Source organism: Stegostoma tigrinum, chromosome 2 (genome assembly GCF_030684315.1).
Source record: "Stegostoma tigrinum isolate sSteTig4 chromosome 2, sSteTig4.hap1, whole genome shotgun sequence".
NCBI classification, from domain to species: Eukaryota; Metazoa; Chordata; class Chondrichthyes; order Orectolobiformes; family Stegostomatidae; genus Stegostoma; species Stegostoma tigrinum.
Window position 1 is genome coordinate 94,420,288 of NC_081355.1, and position 22,637 is coordinate 94,442,924.

Below are 22,637 nucleotides of genomic sequence, written 5' to 3' on the forward strand. Positions count from 1 at the left end.
TCAGTAATGCTGACTACCTCTCCCTCACCTCACCCACTTGACTCTGTGTCTCAGCATCCTTGCCTCACAAGTTCCTCTCTATTGGAAGGACTGTGCAGTCACTTACAATCTGAACCTGGGGGAATTGAGTGATGGCCCTTGATCCAATGGCTTCCTTACCTTGACATCCAAATAATTGCAGAGATTTACTGTCCCTCTCCAACAAGTCTTCACTTTGATGCACCAATGCACTACAGAGTGGGAAACCCCACACAATTCCACAGTGGATCTACTGGAAGATCCTGCAGAGTTTCAGAATTATACCACCTGCATTGGGTGGCCACCCACTCCCATGTGGCTCAGCTCATCCTCTGTCATGCCAACCATTTCTGTGTGGGCCTCCTTGGAGATACACAGACTTCAGAGACAGTGTTGTTTGGACATTTGAAGGTGACTAATCGTTTGAATGTAAAGCTTGCATTGGAATATATCCTCTTCTACCTCTAGAACCTTATCCCATGTCTCGCCGCTCTCTTCTCCAGAGTTTGCATCTTAGGAAAACCCTCCTATGAGCTCTGATGTTGCTGATCCACTACTACCTGTGGGCAGACAACCCTCTCTATTTGTTCTTCCTTCTATACAATAGAGATCCTGAAGCCAGGATGTAAGAGGTCCATGACAGATGGCTTCTTCCTCTTACCAAGGCCTCTTATGGAAACACCCTCCCAAGCCTTTGCTTACTTTGTTCAAGGAGTGATACCTAGACAGGACTGTGGTGTAAGGCCCTTAGAGTTGGCAAATTTTGCCTGCACCACTAACCCCCCAACCCACCCACTTTATGCGATTGTACTCTTGCTGCTCCATCCTCCCTAGCATGTCACACTAGTTCTCTCAGAACCTGCCAGAAAAAGCAGCAGGAAGTACCAGGTTGCTTTTTGCCAGATAAGGCTCTGAAGATCCATGCTTTCCATGTGCCATCTGCAAAATTCGTAAAAATTGCTCTCAAATATCAAAATGGCTTAACTATCTTCCTGCTGTGATTAGGTGTAATGCTTTTTAATTCTATGTGGTCCCAAAGGAAACATTCGGTGGTGATGCGAAGACTTTAGGTTTCTATCCTGATGTTTTCTATTCCAATATTCCAGTCCCACCCACCTCCCAGCCTGTCTGCAAAGAATGTGGAAAATTCAGCCACAGAAGTTATTTTCTTTAATTTCCTGGTAATGGTGAAGGGAAACATAGGTTAGACATCAAGTTTGCCAAAGATTTTAATCTATGTTGGAGTTACTTCTAATGATCAACCACATGAGTGGTTTGAGTACAGGTTTTTTGATAGTTTATTCAGGCATACATAGGTTCTAGACTATCTAGACTGTAAACTGAGGAACATAGGAGAATATAGTACATCTATACTATTTCTAGCCACACAAGCGTCTCATTATCCAGATTCCGATTTCAGTTCATACAAACAAGTCATTTGCTAATGCCATCAATGTTTCTTTCACCCAGTCAAGGATCAAATAACGTTTTCCTAGATTGGTACTGTTTTGCCCAATTCCGTATCAGTGTCGGTCAATTCCCTGTCATTCACTCCTTTCTGACTCTCTGGAATCTCTATGTTTTGTACAGCAATATAAGTTAACAGGGTTCATGTACAGATTTCTGTTGACAACAGTCCTAAGACTGTACATGGTTTGTCAGGTACAGAGTTTGCCGAGAAATTGCTTACCGTACACATCAGTTCAGAATTCAAAAATAATAACCCAACTACTTCTAAAATTTATGTTTCTAATGCACTCATGAGATGTGGGTGTTGCTAGCTGGGTCAACATTTATTGCCCATCCATAGTTGCCCTCAAGCAGGTGGCTATCAGCTGCCTTTTTGAACTGTTCCAGTACATGTGCTACAGGTGGATCCATAATGTCGTTATGGAAGAAATTCTAAGACTTAACAAATGAATGAACAGAAATATATTTCCAAATCAGGATGGTAAGCAGTTTAGGGAGGAACTCGCAGATTTTAGTGTTCCCATCTATCTGCTCCCTTGTCCTTCTAGATGGAAGTGGTTGTGAGTTTGGAAAGAGCCTTAGTTAAATTCTACAGTGCATCCTGTAGATGATACACACTGATGTTACGGAGCAATGGTGGTGGAAGAAATGGATGCTTATGGATATGGTTTCAATTAAGCAGGTGGCTTTAACCTGGATGGTGTCAAGCTTCTTGAGTGTTATTGGAGCTTCACTCATCCAGGCAAATGGGGAGTAAACAGTCACACTTCTGGCATGTTCCTTGTAGATCATGGACAGGCTCTGAGGAATCAGAGTGAGTTATTCACTGCAAGATTCCAAGCTCCTGAGCTGCTCTTCTGGCCACAACATTTGCATTTATATGGCTAGTCCAGCTGAGTTTCTGGTCAATGTTGACAGTCGGTGATTCAGTGATGGCAATGACATTGAATGTCAAGGGACAATGGTTAAATTGTGTCTCATTGGAGATGGTCATTGCCTGGCCTTTGTTACTTGTCATTTTGTAGCCAAGTCTGGATATTATCCAGATCTCACTGCATTTGACACAGACTGTTTCAGTATCGGAAGAATCACAAATGGTCCTGAACATCAGCGATTACACAATGACCATCCCCATTTCTGACCTAATGATGGAGGGAGGTTCGTCAATGAAGCAGATAAAAATGATTGGGCCTACAACACTATGCAGAAAGACTCCTGCAGAGATGTCTGGATTTGAGATGACTGACCTCCAACGACCACAACCATCATGCTCAGATATGACTGCAACCAAAGCAGAGTTTTTCCCCTGATTCCCATTGACTTCAGTTTTGCTAGGTTTCTTTGATACCATATTTAGTCAAAAAAGTGGCCTTAATGCCAAGGACAGTGCCCTCATCTCTAGAACTCAAGTCTTTTGTCCAGTTTGAACAAAGGTTGTAATGAAATTGGGAGCTGGGTGATCCTAGCAGAACCAAAATGGAACGTCAGTGAGTGGGCTGTTGCTGAGCAGGTGCTGCTTGATAGTGATGAAACCTTTTATCATTTTACAGATAATCAAGAACAGACTGATAGGGCACCAACAGGCCAGGTTAAATTTGTCTTGCTTTCCGTGTACAGGACATACCTGAGCAATTTTCCACTCTGTCGGGTAGATGCAAGTGTTATAGCTGTGCTGGAATGGCTTGGGTAAGGGTACAACAAGTTCTATAGCACAAGTTCTCAGTACTGTTGCCAAAATTGTGTCAGACACCATAGCTTTTCAGCATCCAGTACCTCCAACCATTTCTTCAAATCACATGAAGAGAACCGAACTGACCAAAGGCTTGTACCTGTGATGTGTGGGGTCTCTGGAGGAGGCAGAGATGGACCATCCATTCGGCACTCCTGGCTGAAGATTTTTGCAAATACTTCAGCTTTATCTTTTGCGCTGATGTTCTGGACTCACACAGCCTTGAGAAGAGAGATACTTGCAGAGGTTCCTTTGGGATCCCTGGGCTTCTGGCCATCAGCCACTTTAATTTCCCCTTACACTCGAACCTCATTTTTTCTGACTATGTGCAAAGTGCTAACAGTGCTCAACGAAAACTGGAACGTACACATTTGTTTTCAAAGGATCTGAATATGCACTTATTCATCAATAGTCTTCTATAAAATAGTAACTGTTTAAAATTAGCATGGCATAATGTACTACAGCCAACTGGTCATTTCTGATATAGCCAGCATTTGCAAAGAAAGGTTTACTGTTTTAAGTTTTCTCACAGAGGATCTCATCCCAATCAATGGGAATTTTAATTAGAAAACTGAAAATAAATTAGCTGTCTCTTGCTGACAAACTTGCTTTGTAAATTCATGACTCCCTATTTTTAACTCAGACTTCTAGAACATATAATCATTCATTCTTTTTTATTTCCAGCACAGAATATAAATGTACTTGGAGCTCACAACAATGCTGAAGTCACCTGATTTATGACAATCTTAAATGATCATGCTTCACATCCTTTCCTTTACGCATATCTTTCATAAAGGTTACAGAAAGTGACAAGCGCACAGAAAATAAATCACAAGCTCTCCAAGTTGTCTGCCGTAACTTCTAAAGAAGATCTCCAAAAACCCAGGAGAACTGAGCACTGTTTGAGCAGGCTTTCCACCAAAGTTGCAAGAGATGCTTATAAGTCCTGCAGAATTTAATTTTCTAATAAGTTAAATATAGCTGTGATTTTCAGATACAAACATGTTCAAAATCAGCAACATTTTTAAAATGAACACAATATATTTGGGATATCTTAAACTGTATAACTGTCCTATTGTCAAAAAGAAAATTGTGCAGAGACCTCTCAAAGTTTTCTATTTCAGTTTATAACATCAAACACCTTGATTAGAAAACACCCTTGCAATTACTCAGATCCAATTCCTCTTGTATAAATACAAACTATGTGCAAATTAATCTGCCAGTAGAGGACATTACAAAACAGTGCCAAGTTTAAAGTTTCTTTGCCTGAATTTCCCTCTTTGGCAAGGTAGTTTTACTGCTGGGACATAGTTGAATAAATGCCAGAAACTTCCAACATCACCAAAAAGGCCACTCAACTAGCAAAACAACGAGCATATGCAGTGTATTCACCTTTGGCCTCAAAAGGGAGATGGGAAGCAAAGAGCACAGGACAAATTTGAGATCATAAATTATGCTGCTGTCTAAGTGCATGATTGTCAAAGTGACTGCATGATAAAAAGGAGTCATAACTTGCCAAATTTTGAACTCTGGGGCAAGGTCATAACATAAAATATGAAGAACCATTATTTGGCTGGCATTAGTTAGATTAGCCCACTATTATTTATTTGAGATAAATACACAAGAATTATAAGTGTCACGTGGATGCCAATGCAATTTCTTCAATAAGTCAACATTTCTACTGACACATGAAAACCTTGGTCAAGAGGAAAACAATATTCGAATTTAACAGGAAAGATGTACTCCTAATTTCAAATCACTCAGATTTACAATGTATTCATGTTAATTTTCAAGCAAACGCATCATGTTCATGACATTGGTCTCACCTCCTTTACAATCATCTAAAGTCACATCAAAATCCATTGAGAGAAACATTTTACTAAATATAAAATTCATACCAAAGAATGAAAAGCAAGGCAGAAATTACATTGTGAGATTCAGGAGACATACATAGGCCAATCTTTGTTTGTACTGTTTGGAATTGCTCAAACTGAGTGAATGTTTGCTGTAATGGACACTATTCAGCTTATCATGTTCGTATATTACTAGGACAAATCAAAACTAATCCAATCCACAGTTCATTTCAGACTCTTCCCAGCCCAATCTGATTGCATGGCACCAAAATCAGAAAATATTCCCTGTAAGGCTCACAGTACAAGCCCATAATCTCTCATAGCTACCTCACACTCTACTTCCTATGAAGATTATATTTCTTTTTTCCAGTTTCTCTTACCATTCCATTTGTTCTGATGCTGCAACCTTGCACTTCTGAATTGCTATCAGAGATAAAGGGTCTAGGCCCGAAACATCAGCTTTTGTGTTCCTGAGATGCTGCTTGGCCTGCTGTGTTCATCCAGCTTCACACTTTGTTAACTTTTGAATTGCTCTTCTTGTACCTCAGCTGATGGTTCTAATCCCTGCCCAAACATGGGTGCAGGACCCCCAACCGTGTCCATCAGATTTCCCACACTCCGTCCTCTCACACTTTCCCCTCCCACAATCTAATGTTCTCAACTTCCATCCTTCGGTCCCCAAGTTCAATGGATTGTTCTCCATCATCTCCTCCACCTCCATATAACATCAATGCCAGACACATCCTTTCCCCCCATTCCCATTTCAGCATAGAACATTTTCTCTCCAAAACAATCTGGTGTACTCTTCAATACCTCTCCTCCCCCTCCAAGAACTGTGCTGATTCCCACAGCATCTTTTCAGAAAAGTGCAGGAGATCCAATGCTTGTCCTTTCATCTCTCCTTGTCATCCAACACTCCTTTCAGGTGATAGAAATGATTTACATATACTTCTTTCAATTTAGGATACCACATTAGCTGGTGACTGTGTCTGCTCTATACAAAGCAAACCAAATGCAGACTGGATGAGTGCTTTGTGGAACACCTCTATTCTGTCCATGTGGATGTCGTTTAAATTTTTAGTTTTGCTATCACATTGACTTCTCTCCCTTTGACCCCTTTTATTAATTTCAGTGAAACGCTACTTAAGTTCACACCACATCTTTGTAGCCTTCAACCACCTTGATTAGAAAACACCCTTGCAATTACTCAGATCCAATTCCTCTTGTATAAATACAAACTATGTGCAAGAGAAGAGTTTACTTTGCTTGATTAACATCCCTGAGTTTATAGTCAAGTTATATTTCTGTGATCTCTCTTGTCAATATCTTATTGTTTATCTGATTAAGTTTAACTCTTCTCTTGCACATAGTTTGTATTTATACAAAGGACAAATGGGTTCAATCATTTTAAACTACAATCTCCAGCCAACTTTGTTTCTGCCTTTTTTGCAGATTTTAACTTCAGTTTATTTGTTTGCTTTGCGTTCAGACAACAACTCTTCATCAACCTGCAATTCGCATCTCCTCTGGACATCTGTCGTCTTTTTTTATTATCAGGCACCTGATTCCAGAAATTCCCCCATTCCAAACTATCCTAATTTTCCTAATTGTGAAATAAATATTTGGGTCTAGCTGACTCTGGTGCAAGGTCTCCTAGACCTTCTTCAATTGTCAGCTTTGGGAATTGGGCCAGCTTCTCCATAACATTTGATTCATGGTACCTGAGAGGTGTTGTGCACCATAGTCTAGATTGCAGAACCTTCTGAACAGTAGTTTTATAAAGATCTTACCCAAGTCTCGCAAACACCATTCGTGTTAAGTGATTGCCAACTGATGCCCTCCCACACACCTTCCATGACCCCTTACAAACTCCATGTCAAATCAATTGTAACTCATGCTCCATCCACCCCCAGTAGCTTTCAATGCCAACTAATTTCACTTCTGCACCCATTCACCAAGTTCACATTATGTAAAATCTAATGAATCCTTTCGTGGAAATGGCTTGTAAAAGGGTCATTTTTTAAAAATTAGCATATCTATAATCAAATAAAACAATGCCAATTAGTTTTGACAAATAAAGTATCAATTACAGAAACTTTATGCAGTTGACACTTGTTAAACTTAATCAGATAAACAATAAGATATTGACAAGAGAGATCACAGAAATATAACTTGACTATAAACTCAGGGATGTTAATCAAGCAAAGTCAACTCTTCTCTGAGCCTGTGTAATGACCACAGAAATAATGGTCCTTCCTTTCTAACATGCAATGAGATGTAAAAGCGTTTATCACTGGACTTCTTTTTGCATAAGGCCCTAATATTGAATACAGGCCATACATAAATCACATTTACTTTGGATACAAGTGTCACTTGATGGCATGCACTATTTTTGTTGTCCTTTTTCATTGTACTTCAGGGAGATTTAAAGTGGAATATACCTCACAACAGTCTCTGTCCAACAATGATTTTTTTTAAATGTAGCTACTGGTAACTACTCTGGCTTGTTAACCAAATCCATTGCAGTTTCAGAATGTTGTCATTGAACAGAAAAACTGGCACTTCTGCTTCGGAATACCTTGCATTTCGACTGGTGCCGGAAGAGGAAAATCCACATTGCATCTCTTGGTGAAAATACTATCTATGGCCTGATCCGTTATTCTTTTCTTTGGCTTTCTGTGGTTTTCATCAGTTTTCACCAGCTCTGATTATCACGGGTTCTTTTTAGAACAACTGTGCTGGTACACACAGTTCTTCAATACTCAGTCTCAGTTCCAATCTGACACTATGTCACAACCTCAGAGGACACAGCATACTGCCTTGATTGTGCTGGCTTTAAGGTTAACATCAGTAGTGAGTGTGTAATGCTAAAGATCTACAAAACTACAGAAACCCATCTCCTTCTTGTCTTTTACCAGCTCTTGAAATCCTTATTCTTAGAAGTACTTTCATATATTCTAGCTGCAACCTTTGACTTCAGCAGAATGATTTCATTTCTAATTACACTTGATTAGTTTTAGACTGAGCAAGAGTATTTTGCTACAAATATATTCACAGTCTTTGACAATAGAAAGCATGGCATGTTAATTTTACACAGATATTTTCAATTTTTTTTAAACATAAGCATAACAAATTACAATGGAAAACATCAGCAAAGAAATTACACAAAAAGAAGTACAATGTTGTAGACTGGGACAGTTTTGCTTTAGGTTCTGAGTCAGTGTTGTGAAGACATCATGCAAAGACCCAAGGATTACTACAAATTGGTCCTTGGCATTATCAATATATTCAATAAAAGCTGTTGAAACTATTCACACTCATCCCCACCCTGACCAAAATGGACTGTCCTGATCACAGCATGACATTAATTAAAATTTAACTAATATGTTAAATAATTGATTCCATGCAGTTAATATGACAATCCTACACCACAGTATACAGCTGGCAAGGAGTTTGGGTTTTTTTTCCTCTGTAACCAACACTTAAGATTGTTTTTCAGATAGCGAGCTACACATTCTATCTGGGTCTTAATCTAAAGATAAAGTCTTTCTTTCCTGGTATCACTTCCGTGTCAATATTTCCACATTATAAATTTTTCACGTCACCCTATGGAAGCTAACTAATATTATTACAACTTTGACCCATTTTTACTCCAGAATAATAGAACTTTTTTTAAAAATTAAGTAAAATAAGTTCAAAAATTATTCCAATCAGTTATATTTTGGATATTTTACTATTTTTAATAATACTTTTATTAAGGCTACTTTCCGTGCAGTTTATCCATCTGAGGGCTGTCAGCAAACAAGACCTTTCATTAACGGCCTCAGCCTCCCTTGAAAGGTGACACGCATGAAACTCTGAGTCTTTACAAAGCAGTGAGCTTTTCCAGTTATATCAGTTCAACTTTTGAACAAAAGGTAAGAATGGCAAAAGAGGGAAAAAGAAACTGAGGATTGAGCAAACAGAGGTTCAGGTGGGTGCAAGTCAAAAAGTTCACATGAGGAAGACATGAATGTAGTCATGGGACTGAAGTGCGAAGTGGAAAGGAAAGGAAAGGAATAATGAGAAACTATAAAGGGATATAGAGTGAGCGTGGGTAGGAGCAGGGCTGGGGGAATTGATGAGAGATGGTAAAGAAAGGGAAGGGATTATTTGGTAGTTACAGTTTGAAAGCAATTAGCTCAATAGCCATTCAACGGAAGTGGGCTGGAGTTAGTAGGCCAAAAATAGCCTCTTCCTGTATTGAATCCTATGATTCTATAATTATCAAAGGCAACATAAACATTCATTCTGAAAGGCAAAGTATTTGTCATGACAATATGCGTTTGTTAACGGTAAAACATCGGTCACTAAATTGATTGGATTCTTTATTCAGGCACATGTTTTATATATGGTCTTTCAGAAGGCATTCAACAGTATGCCCCAAAGGAGGGTCATTAAGAAGTTGGTATGAGGGGAAAAGAATGCATGGATACAAAATTGACTCAGTGACAGGAAGTAAAGGGTGGCAGTGGATGGACATTTTCAGATGCAACACTGTTTTTACCATCAATATTCTGGTTATCATTGATCAGAAATTGAACTGGACAAGCCAAATGGATATTGTGGCTACAAGAACTAGTCAGAGTCTAGGAATCCTGCAGTGAGTAACTCACCTCCTGACTCCTCAAAACCTGTCCAGCATTTACAAATCAGGACTGCAAAGGGAGACTTCTCATTTGCCTGAGTGAGAGCTGCTCCACTGGCGTTCTTGCAGTTTGATGCCATCCAGAACAAAGTAGCCTGCCTTTTTGGCACCACATCCACAAATATCCACTCCCTCCACCACCAATGTTCAGAAGCAGCTGTGCACACCATCTCCAAGATGCAGTACAGAAATTCACCAAAGCCCCTGATACAGCACCTGTCAAACCCAATGCCAAAAGCACTTAGGAGAACAAGAGGGTCAAATGCATGAGAGATTATGACCAGCTGCCAGTTCCTCTCAAAGACACAGATGATCGTTCACTAATTCTAGATCAAAATCCTAGAACTCCCTCCCTAACAGCAGTGTAGACACATCTACACCAAATGGAGTGCAGTGACTCAAAAGGAAACTCAATGCCATCATCTAAAGTACATTTGGGCGAGGGCAATAAATGCTGGCCCAGCCAGCAAAGTCCATATTTATCCAATGAAGCTTGAAAAAAGGTCTCGTGCCCAAGGATCAGTTTTGAGTCCACAACTGTTTACAGAACTTAAAAACAACCTAGTCTCATGTCTTAGCAGCACTGTATAGTTTGCAGAAAATACAAAATTTGGTACTGAGTTCAAGGACAATCAGAAATGGGGAAAAATGATCAACTCGAAAGAAAAGTGAACAAAACATTGAGGAAAGTTGATGTAAGAGCAGAAGGATATTTTCAATCACAGTGAAGTGGCAGAATTAATAAATAGTTATTTTTCGGACAATTTCACCATTGGATAATAAAGAAAGGAAGGCATAAAAGGAAAGCAACTGGAACCATGGGCAACATTTTAGACATCAACAGGGTTCCTTGGCAGAAAAGCCACAGAAGCAAGAATCATGCAGCACAGGTGTCTTACTTAGTTCATTAAGACTGCTCTTTGAAAGAATAGCCTCATTTAGTCCCATTCCCCCATCCCTTCGTCACACATTTAATTTCTTATCCTTCAAATATTCATTAAATTCCCTTTGAAAAATACTACTGAATTTGCTTCTACCACTACTTGAAACAATGTATTCCAGATCATAAAGTTTCTTCTCATCATATGTCTGGTTCTTTTTCATTTATCTTAAATCTGCGCAATTTGGTCCAATCCATCTTCCATGGAAAGAAGTTAATCTGACTGACTTTGAGCATCTCTATTAAATGTCTTCCTAACCTTCATTGTTTTAAGGAAAACAACACCAGCTCTTCTAGTCAGTCCATGAAAGTTAGGTGCCTCAATTCAAGGATTAATCTGGTGAATTTCCTTTACACCTCTGCAAAAGTGTGATGCCATGAAGAGAGCACAATACCTCAGCTAGTGCTAACAATCAGATTCATTACAGTCTAGCATAACTTACTCATTTCTGTACCTCGGTGCTGCTGACTATTTTTCTTTAATGCAGTTTTCTAATCAACCTGTTCAGCGACATTATTACATACCTCTGGAGCAGGTGGGACTTGAACTCAGGCTTTCCAGTCTAGGGGTAGGGACACTAGCGCTGCTCCACACTGCTTATAAGGTTTAAACTATGGATACTTGGATAGCATTCTCGTTTTGTCCTGCCTTCAAAATGTTTTCATGCATTCAACCCCAGGTTTCTCTGTGAGACCTTAGAGAAAACCTTTTTGAAACATACAAAATTCTTAGAGGACTTGACAGAGTAGATGTGGGAAAGTTTGTTTCCCCTTGTGGGAAAGTTTCAGAATAGAGGGCATTATCATTGAATAAGGGTTCACATATTTAAATAGAAACAAGGAGAAATTTCTTGTCTGGGTTTTTTTATTTTATTTATTACTGACACATGTACCTAGGTACAGTGAAAAGTCTCTGAGGGCAGTGAATGTGGAATTCATTACGGAGAGGGCTGTTGAGGGTGTACTGCTAAGTATACTGAAGGCTGAAAGATAGATGGATTCTTATTCAGTCAGGGAATCAAGGGAAATGAAAGGAAAGCTGAATTTGAGAGTTATCATTGAATGGTGGAGCAGACTGAAAGGGCAAAATGGCCTACTTCTACTCCTGTGTCATAGAGTCTTGTGGCATTTAAAATTTTAACGTTTAGTTGAACGTAAGATAATTAGGGTAATGGCAAAGCTTTTCAAAAACTCCTGTGAGGTATCAAAGGTGAATTTGTTGAACAATAGGACAACGAGAATGCAATTAATTGTAGTCCAATGAATCAATGACACGGCAAAAAGAATTAGATAGACATTCTGAAACTGAGCATGTTGGAGCTGCCCTTTCCTAGCAATCTGAACTAAATTCCAGATTGGTGTTTGTAGATGACAAAGGAAATGTTTATGTTCAATGAAAATAAATTAAAAGCAGCAAGGTCGTACTTACTCTATCCAACACCACTCCAAGAAATTATCCAGATCTTATAAGATGTTAGTTTCTTTGAATATATTTCTAAAACCTGAAACAGTATTTCCTTCCAATCATCTGCCACATATATCTTTCCCACATGTTTTTATTCAACTGGGAACCACAGTCCAACACGTATACCTTCTGCATTGGAGAAATGAGTAACCATGACGAGATGTTAAAAACAAGCAACTGAAATATTCAGGATTTTGAGAGGTTACTTTAAACGATTTCAAAATGTACACCACATTTATAAACCTGATTTTTTTAAAGTTGATCAACTCAATGTTAAGAAGGTCCAGTGGATATTAATTACTTAAATTTTGAAAAATGTTTCCTCTACTTCTGCAAATACAGTGATTTTAGTAAAATGTTTTAATTCATGGATTCAACTAAGAAGCAACTGAGAAGAGAAATTTGCCAATCATTAATATGTCTTTAGTTCAGACTCAGGAAACCAAAGCCAATACAAACATAAAAAAAACATAAAGATAGCAGCACTAGACCTTGTGACCCCCTGGAGCCTAGTTTATCATTCACAGCAATCATGGTCAATATTCTGTTACTATTTCACTTTCCTATTAACTCCTTTGATTCCTAAAGAGATTAAAAGACATGGAATAATATAAGTGCAGTGTTTGAGATGGTGGGTCAGGTAGAAGCCATGAGACACCAAGGAAGTAAGTGGTGAGGTGCATGTCTGCAAGGGATGCTGCAGTGCTGGGCTTGTGTTCAAACAGATGATTTGAGTAGCAGTTAGGGAGCACTTGTGTTAGCAATCACAATACCATATCGTTTAAGTTTGTTATGGGAAAGGAAAATAATGGTTTGCAATTAATGGGTTTGGATCAGGGGAAGGTTGATTTTATTAAAATGATTAAAATGTTATTAAAATCTGACAGACATAGGTATAGAATTCAAAATAGACAGAATATGAGGTTCTTGAGCAGATTGACATAGGGAGCGAGGCAGTATTGATGGTTTTAACTGGGTTAAAATGCATCCACTTTGGGTAAAATACAACAAAAAATGAATTGGAATAATTAGCTCTATCCGCAAACTTAACAGAATAATAGATACAGTAACTATTACTAATTAACGGTTCCAACATAATAACATCCCATAAACTGGCAAATTCAGAAAACAGATGGTCTCACATGCATCTCCCATAGCAGGCAGAGGACCCTTAACGTTTGGCTGTAACCAAGAGAGGAAAAGAACAGCTTTCAGTTCTTCAAGACCCCAAACAACAGTAACAAATTTAAATAGCCTGGCTCTGAAGGAGCTCAACCATACCAACTCGGGCTGCGTTTATTGTTCCAACTTCAAAAAAAACCCCAAGACCTCACAAGTTGTTTACTTTCTTTCAAATTGCTCAACACCTCTTGTTCAATCTCTCTTTAAAATAGAAAAGATAAAATAACCTCTTAAACCCATAGCATCAGCACAATTGACACAAAATTGGTTTGTGATAGCAGTCAGAGGCTGATGGGAAAAGAATATTTGTATGAATGGACCAGTGACTAGTGGCATACCACAAGAATCAAAGCTGGGTCCCTTACTGTTCATGATATATTTGTGATATAGATGAGAATGTGAGAAGTAAGACTTCAGATGACACGAAGATTGGTCAGGTAGTTAATACCGAGGAAGAATTTTTTAGGGTGCAGGATGATATAGACAGGTTGGTCAGAGAAAGCAAACCATGATAAATGTGAGATAACAAGGTGTGTAGCTGGATGAACACAGCAGGCCAAGCAGCATCTCAGGAGCACAAAGGCTGACGTTTCGGCCGCAGACCCTTCATCAGAGAGGGGGATGGGGAGAGGGTTCTGGAATAAATAGGGAGGGGGAGGCGGACCGAAGATGGAGAGAAAAGAAGATAGGTGGAGTGGAGAGTATAGGTGGGGAGGTAGGGAGGGGATAGGTCAGTCCGGGGAAGACGGACAGGTCAAGGAGGCGGGATGAGGTTAGTAGGTAGGAAATGGAAGTGCGGCTTGAGGTGGGAGGAAGGGATGGGTGAGAGGAAGAACAGGTTAGGGAAGCGGAGACAGGCTGGGCTGGTTATGGGATGCAGTGGGGGGAGGGGGACGAGCTGGGCTGGTTTTGTGATGCTGTGGGCGGAGAGCAAGAACTGGGCTGGTTTTGGGATCCAGTGGGGGAAGGGGAGATTTTGAAGTTTGTGAAGTCCACATTGATACCATTGGGCTGCAGGGTCCCCAAGCAGAATATGAGTTGCTGTTCTTGCAACCTTTGGGTGACATCATTGTGGCACTGCAGGAGGCCCATGATGGACATGTCGTCTAAAGAATGTGAGGGGGAGTTAAAATGGTTCAAGACTGGGAGGTGCAGTTGTTTATTGCGAACCGAGCGTAAGTGTTCTGCAAAGCGGTCCCCAAACCTCCGCTTGGTTTCCCCAATGTAGAGGGAGCTACACCGGGTACAATAGATACAGTGTACCACATTGGCAGATGTGCAGGTAAACTTCTTCTTAATATGGAAGGTCATCTTGGGGCCTGGGATGGGGGTGGGGTTGGAGGGGAGTGTGGAGCAACAAGGGAGTCATGGAGAGAGTGGTCTCTCCGGAAGGCAGACAAGGGTGGGGATGGCAAAATGGCTTGGGTGGTGGGGTCAGATTGTAGATGGCGGAAGCGTTGGAGGATGATGCGTTGTATCCGGAGGTTGGTGAGGTGGTATGTAAATGTGAGGTGGTTCACTTTGGAAGAAGTAGCAAGACAACGGCGTACTCAAATGAATGGCAAGACACTAGGATGCTCGGAAGAACAAAGTGATTTTGGGCTGCTTGTCCACAGATCCCTGAACACAACAGGATAGTTAATAAGATAGTTAAAGAGGGCACACAGGATGCTTGCTCTGGCATACATTATAAGAGCAGAGAAATTACTTCGGGGCTGTACAAAACTTTGGCCAGGCCACAGCTGGAGTCTGGTCCGTGAATGCACTGGAATAGATGCAGAGGTGACTCATCAGGATGTTGCCCATGATGGATCATTTTAGCTATGAAGAGAGACTGGATAGGCTCAGGTTGCTGTCTTTAGAGCAGAAAAGACTGAGGTGCACAAAATAATGAGGGGCATGGGTAGGGTGGATAGGAAACAGTTATTCATCTTAGTTACATGGTCAATAACAAGGGGCATTACTTTAAGGCAAATAGCAGCAGGAGGATTAGAGGGCACTTGAGGCATCCAGAGGGTGGCAGGATTCTGTAATACACTGCCTGGAGTGGGGATTGTAAATTGGAAACCTAACAACCATTATAAAGTACACAGACACATAACAGTAAAGGCAATGGGCCAAGTGCTGGAAGTAGGGTAGCTAAGTTGGCATAAACTCAAAGGGTTGAAGGGCCACTTCTGCGCTGTATGGCTCTAAGTTTTACTTTCTATCAAGAATGACTGATGTGTGATGCAGAATATCAGAAGAGATCATGGACATAATTTCTTTCCAATATGTTACAAATGCAGGTCAGCCATAGATACCACTTTAAGTTGATTGACATGAAACTCGGCTTCTAAGTGCTTTACTTTCATAGGAGTTACCAAAAACAATGAATGGCTTGAAATGTTCAACAACTTTGAGCAATAATCATTTGTCTAACATTTTAACATTGTTATAATTGCGAAGTTCCATGAAAATTTCCTGACTTCTCTTACTAATTCTCAGCCCTACAAGATACAACAACCAGAAAATTTAGCAAGTGAAAAATGATGATAAACTATATATTACTCAAGGTCAATGCCTGAACTTGGCCTGACAATCTCGTGGCTGTATGTAACTTTAAACTTCACACAGCCTGGGTGATTTCATGTCACATTTTAAACTTAATTAATATCTGGCAAGTTAATCTCAAATGGGGCAAAAACTGGAAACTATAAGAGCCTTCAGCTACTCACAATCTGTCAAGACTGTTACTCTGGACTGCCAACGAATAATTCCTGGTGACATTTATTTGTGCATAAATACAGATGTACGGGCATCTAGTTTCTGGCCTTTGGCACTCACATAAATGTAGAAGATAAAATTAGAAAAAAGGAGCAAAACACTGAAAAACAGCTGTTTTAACCATTAAGCAGAAAGCAAAAGGAATTCCTTCAATCTACCATAAAATAAGGGTTGTTTCAGAGACAGTAGGAACTGCAGATGTTGGAGAATCTGAGATAACAAGGTGTAGAGCTGGATGAACACAGCAGGCCAGGCAGCGTCAGAGGAGCAGGAAGGCTGACGTTTCGGGACTAGACCCTTCTTCAGACAAGAAGGGTCAGTTCTGAAGAAGAGTCTAGGCCCGAAACGTTAGCCTTCTTGCTCCTCTGATGCTGCTTGACCTGCTGTGTTCATCTAGCTGTGCACCTTGTTATCTCATAAAATAAAGGTTTATGACCCTCTACTGTGAGTTTTCAAAATCCACACAGTTAGAGAAATGCAGCTGAAAGAAAATAAACCTTTAAGGACGGATGTGTGCAATTACCTCATTGTTAAAGCATTTGCTTTGCCCTCGAAAATAAACATTTCAAGCAACGGATATGAATGGCTTCCTTTGGGGCAAAACCTTGAATATAAACACACTAAACAGAGTATCATTCAAAAATAAATATATTTCCCAAAATAAGAAAGGAAACCAAATATGAAATCGTTTGCGTATTGTGATTGCGGTGCTGCTTAGTAAGCGACATTGACTGACAACGTTGAAATTAACGATTGCACTTTGTCGTTCACTATGAATCAAACCGCATTAGCAACTTAGTCTCAATGCCCAGAGTGTCCGATTGAAAAAAATATTCTAGTGAGCTGCATTAAAATTATTAATATCTACCCTTACACATCAGGATCTTGTTTGATGGCGTTATCATGTAGCAAGATATGGAGGGAAGCCGTGACTATATCAACACAATCACAGATCAATACGAAAAGTGAACGTTAAGAGTTGTACTCTTGTGGAGAAAATAACGAGGAATTTTGACCAGCTGTTACAGACTGAGATGTCCAATCTACTTCTCCGGTGTTGTGATAAATACAAGGCCTGATCGGGCCTTCTTTCTCTTAAAAAAAAGTCTTGTTAAAGTTAATAGACCCTTTTAAAACAAACCTAGTGCAACTGGTCCAGCATTTCAGATAAAGCCCGACTTCTGCCTGCACAGTAGCCCCTCAGTTTGACCGTTGACAGGTGTGAGCGCCGCCGCCGCCCTTCGCGGGGCAGCGTTTCCAGGGAAACGGGCAAAGCCTGACCAACCGTTCCCAGGGCCAACGATTACTGACACTGTTAATATTCAACACCCCCACCCTCATGCCCGTCATTCTCCGACTGTATTATTTACTCAACCGGCCACGAATATTTCGCATCGAATTCCAGGTGTTTGTTGCAGAACGAACTTTTTGAAATGTCAACATACCCGGCCGGCGCCCGAGCAATTGTCGCCATCGTCGCCGTCTCCCTGGTTCCAATCTCGTACTGCTTTTTTTATTATTATGTCGTCCACAACCAACCTCGCTCCGGGTTACCACCAAGCTCCTTTCACTAAAGTGCGATGGAACCAATTAATCAGAAATCACCTTTCTTTTCCGCCCACTCCCAAACTTTATCGGAGTCTCTACGCGCGGAAAATGCACTTGGTCGTGTGCTCGCAACCAACGGTTCCAAAAGTCTGGGTCACAAATATGATCGGCTCTTCTTTCTAATTCACGTACATACACGCACGACAACTGTCTGCAAAATTAGACCAGTGAATAAGCAGTAAACTATGTGCAATCACCGCACATCAGTCACTGCCCAGATACTACTCCAAATAGAGGCACTTACACTGGCAACAATTTCACACAGCAGCTCTTGTCGCGTTCTCTCTCCTTTCATTCGCTCCCTCGACGCCTTTCTTGATTAATTAATGAAAATAAAGCAACCTTATTTTTGAATGCGCCCTTCTCTCTCTGCTACTGTCTCCAAACTCCTGCATGAAATTAACCACCTTCCTCGGGATCTCCTGTCAATCACCGCTTTGTCCAACCCAGACTGAGGTACAAAAGTACTTTGCAGTTATATTCAGATTGTTTTCTTTTGATCATGGTTTGATTGGACTACATTGACTGCATAGTTTTGGAATGCACGTTTTAAAAGGCACTTTTGTCTGATGTCGTGCAAAGTATATCTCCGATCAAATAAACCTATGATGTCTTCAATTACACCATAAACGTGCTGCTTAATTCTTTTTAATGTATTTTCAAAACTTCAGGATTGCCTATATTCATATGTGGATATCGCTGAGACAACGTTATTAACAAATTAACACATACATGAAGCACAAGTTACAGTAGCCACGGTTGAGAGCTACACGAGACTTCAACGCAGCTGAGACACCAGGAAACTCATAAATTCAAAATCTATTCTCTACGAACTCTTGTAGCTACACCACCCCGGATATCTACGTTCCTCTGATTCAGATCATAGAAGCAACATAAGTTTCGAACACACAACTTCTCATAGCGAGTTGTCTTCAGTTGCTTCCACCCGAAACTCTGGGATAACTCCCTGCTCTCCTCAACTTTGCTTTCCGTTTTGACTCATTAAAACCTTTATGCCTTTTTGACGAGTTGGGAAGTAATTATGTGGATGTACATCAAATGCTGTTTCAATGTGACAAACACAAAGATTCAAGTCTGTCAGTATCTGAGGAGAGAAAAATACTCAACGTTTGGACTTGTGACTTCTGAGAACTGATTGAAGTTTGTGTATGTACTTTTGAAAGAGGCAAAGGAGGAACAAGAGGGCAGATAGTGTACAAAACCATGATTTTGGAGCAGAATTAGGCCATTTGGGCCATCAAGTCCACTCCATCACTGATCTGTTTCATAACTGCACCCTCCTGCCCTCTCCTCTTAAACCTTGATCCCCTGTCCAATCAAAATCTATCTGCCTCCATCTTAAATATACTCAATGACTGGCCCTCCACACCCACACTGGCAACGAGTTCCACATGTTCACCAGCCTCTGCCTGAAGAAATTTTCCTCATCTCTATTCTAAAAAGTCACTGCTTTGCTTTGAGACTGTGCCCTGGGATCCTGGTCCCTCCTCCTTGTGGAAACATTTTTCCATGCCCACACTATCCAAATCTCTCAGTAGTCTGTAAATTTCAATCAAATCCACCTTCAGCTTTCAAAACTCCATTGAATACAGACCCAGTGTCCTCAAATGCTCCTTATGACAAATTCTTCATCCCTCGGATCATTTTTGTAACCTTCTCTGGACCCCTCCAAGGCCAGCCCATCTTTCCTTAAGTACATGTCCCAAAACTGCTCACAATATTTCAAATGCTTCTCACCACAGACTTATACAACCTCAGCAGTGCATCTGTATTCGTGCATTCCAGTCATCTTGAAATGACTGTTAACATTGCATTTGCCTTCCTGACTGCCAACTGAAACTGCAAGTTAACCCGAACAGAATCCTGAATTAGGGCTCCCAAATCCCTTTGTGCTTCAGGTTTCCAAAATCTTTCTCCATTTAAAAAGTAGTCAATGCCTCTATTCTTGCCATCAAATTGCAGAACCTTACATTTTCCCACATTGTATTCCTTCTGCTAGTTTTTTACCCATTTCCCTAGCCTGTCCAAATCCTTCTCCAGCCTCCCCACTTCCTCAACACGACCTGGCCCTCCACCTATCTTTGTATCATCTGCATATGTAGCAATAACGTCCTTAGTTCCTTTGACCAGATGGTTAATGTACAACATGAGTAGTTGTGGTCCCAATGCTGATCCCATGAACTCCACTCATCACCAGCTGCCATCCTGAAAAAGACCCCTTTATCCATACTCTCTGTTTCTGCCGGTCAGCTAATCCTCTATCTGTGCCTTGCTTCTAACATAATGAGCTCTTATCTTACTTAGCAGCCTCCTGTGCGGCACTTTGTCAAAGGCCTTCTGAAAATCCAAATGGATCATGTCCTCTCATTCTACTTTGTCTAACTTGCTGTTACTTCCTCAAAGAATTCAAACTGATTTGTCAGGCATGATTTCCTCTTGACGAAGCCGTGTTGACTCAGCCCTACCTTATCATGCACTTCCAAGAACTCTGCAATCTCATCCTTAATAATGTAAAATCTAATCTCTTAAATCTTACCAATGACTGAGGCCAGGCTAAACAGTCTATAGTTTCCTGTATCAGAGATAATAGGAACTGCAGATACTGGAGAATCCGAGATAACATGGTGTGGAGCTGGATGAACACAGCAGGCCAAGCAGCATCTTAGGAGCAGGAAAGCCGACGTTTTGGCCTAGACCCCTCCTGAAACGTCAGCTTTCCTGCTCCTAAGATGCTGCTTGGCCCGCTGTGTTCATCCAGCTCCACATCTTGTTATATATAGTTTCCAGTCTTCTGCCTCCTTTCCTTCTTAAATAGGGGTGTGACATTCCTCATTTTCCAGTCCTCTGGCACTCTTCCTGATTCTGGTGATTCCTGAAAGATGACCGTCAATGCCTCCAAAATCTCCTCAGCTATTTCCTTCAGAACTCTGGGGTATAGTCCATCTGCTCCATATGATTTATCCACCTTTCGACCTTTCAGCTTCCCTAACACCTTCTCCTTAGTGATGGCCACTGCACTCACCTCTGCCCCTGACTGTTGAAGTTCTGGCTTGTTTTGTAGTGTTGTCTACTGTGAAAACTGATGCAAATTACCTATTCAGTTCAATGCTGTTTCTTTGTTCCCCACTACCCCTTCTCCAGCTTCATTTTCCAGCTGTCAAATGTCCACTCAATTCGCTTTCATCTTTTGGATATCTAAAAATAAACATTTGCAATCTTTTTCATATTACTAGATACCTTACTGTCATACTTAATCTTCTTCTCCCTTATTACTTGATTAGTTATCCTCTGCTGGCTTTTTAAGGCTTTCCAATTGTCTAATTTTCCCACTAATCTTTGCCACATTGTCTGCCTTTCCTTGTGCTTTTATGCTGCCCCTGATTTCCCTTGTCAACCATGGTTGCCTTGTCTTCCAATGAGTATGTTTCATCTTCCTTGGGGAAAATTTCTGCTATATCTCCTGAATTACTGCAGAAACTCCTGACATTGTTGATCCACCATCTACCCTCCTAGGCTGGCCTTCCAATCAATTCTGGCCAGCTCCTTCCCAATTTCATTTTAATTATCTGTATGCTAGTTAATTGTATTAATTCTAGCTGCTTCTTGTCAAATTGCAAGGTGAATTCTATCATATTATGTTCACAGTCCCTAAGGTTCCCTCACCTTCAGCTTCCTAATCAAGTCTGCTTCATTACACATCACCAAATCCAGAACTGCTTACCACCTATGGGGTCTACCACAAACTGTTCCAAAACAAAATCTCAGAGACATTCCACAAATTCTTTTTCTTTGTCCACCTGCATATTGAAGTCCTACATGATTATTGGAAAAGTGCTTTTCTGACATGGTTTTTCCTTCTCCTGATTCCCCACATCCTAGCTACTGCTGGCTGGCTTGTACACAACTCCAATCAGGGCCTTTTTCCCTAGGCCAGTCTACAACTCTACCCACACAGATTCCACGCCTTCTGACTCGATGTCACTTCTAGTGATTGATTGAATTTCATTTTTACCAGAAAGGTAATTCCACCCTGTCTGCCCATCTGCCTGTCTTTTTGATTGGATACAGATCCTTGAAAATTTAGTTTCCATCCCTGTTCTCCTTGCAGCCATGTCACTGCGATACCCACAACATTATCTGTGCCAATTTCAATCTGTGCTAAAACTCTTTTATCTTGCTTTGTATATTGCATGCACTTAAGCACAACACCCTCAAGCCAGCCCTGTGTTGACTGCCCCCTTTCTCATAGTTGAATCCACCCCCACTACTTAGTTTAAAGTCCTATCCACGGTGTTAATTATGTGATTCGCCAGGACTCTGGTCCCATATCGATTCTGGTGGAGCCCATCCAGCTCCCTCCTTCCCGAATACTAGTGCCAATGAACAATGAATTTGAACCTGTTAGTCCCACACCAGTTTGTGAGCCTTGCATCTACCTCTTTAATCATCTGCCCTGTGCCAATTTGCTTGTGACTCAGTTATAATCCAGAGAATAACACCTTTTTGACTCTTCTTTTTAATTTAGTGCTGGCTGCCCATACTCCTTTAGCAGAACCTCCATTCTCTTTCTAGCTATATTACTGGTACCTACATTTACTACAACAACTGTATCTTTCTCACGCCAGTTCCTCTGCAGCCCAAACAAGAGAAATTGAACCTAGGCACCAGGCAGGCAACACAGCCCTTGGGACTCTCGATCCTGGCCACAGGAAACAGTGCCTACTCCCCTGACTATACTGTCCCCTACATTTTCCTTTTTCACTCCTCTTGAATGGCTCCCTGTGCCATGGTGCTATCAGTTTGCTAATTCGCCCTCTAGCCCCTACTGTCATCCACACAGGGAGCAAGAATCTCAAACCTGTTAGACAAGCTCAAAGGCTGAGGCTTTTTCAGCACCA

The 22,637-nt window shown here is 40.8% G+C and overlaps 1 protein-coding gene across 8 annotated transcripts in view; it reads right to left on the minus strand.

Moving 5' to 3' along the window:
* Positions 1-18,156, minus strand: part of cobl (cordon-bleu WH2 repeat protein) — a 308,135-nt gene extending 289,979 nt beyond the window's left edge. For 5 of the 8 annotated variants that reach the window (XM_048552647.1, XM_048552709.1, XM_048552701.1 and 2 more), the window contains exon 1: positions 17,556-17,956. In XM_048552647.1, coding sequence (XP_048408604.1) covers positions 17,556-17,584 — 29 coding nt within the window. In that variant the 5' untranslated portion in view covers positions 17,585-17,956. The other 3 variants (XM_048552683.1, XM_048552656.1, XM_048552674.1) reach the window with 2 other exon arrangements.
* Positions 18,157-22,637: the final 4,481 nt, after the last annotated feature.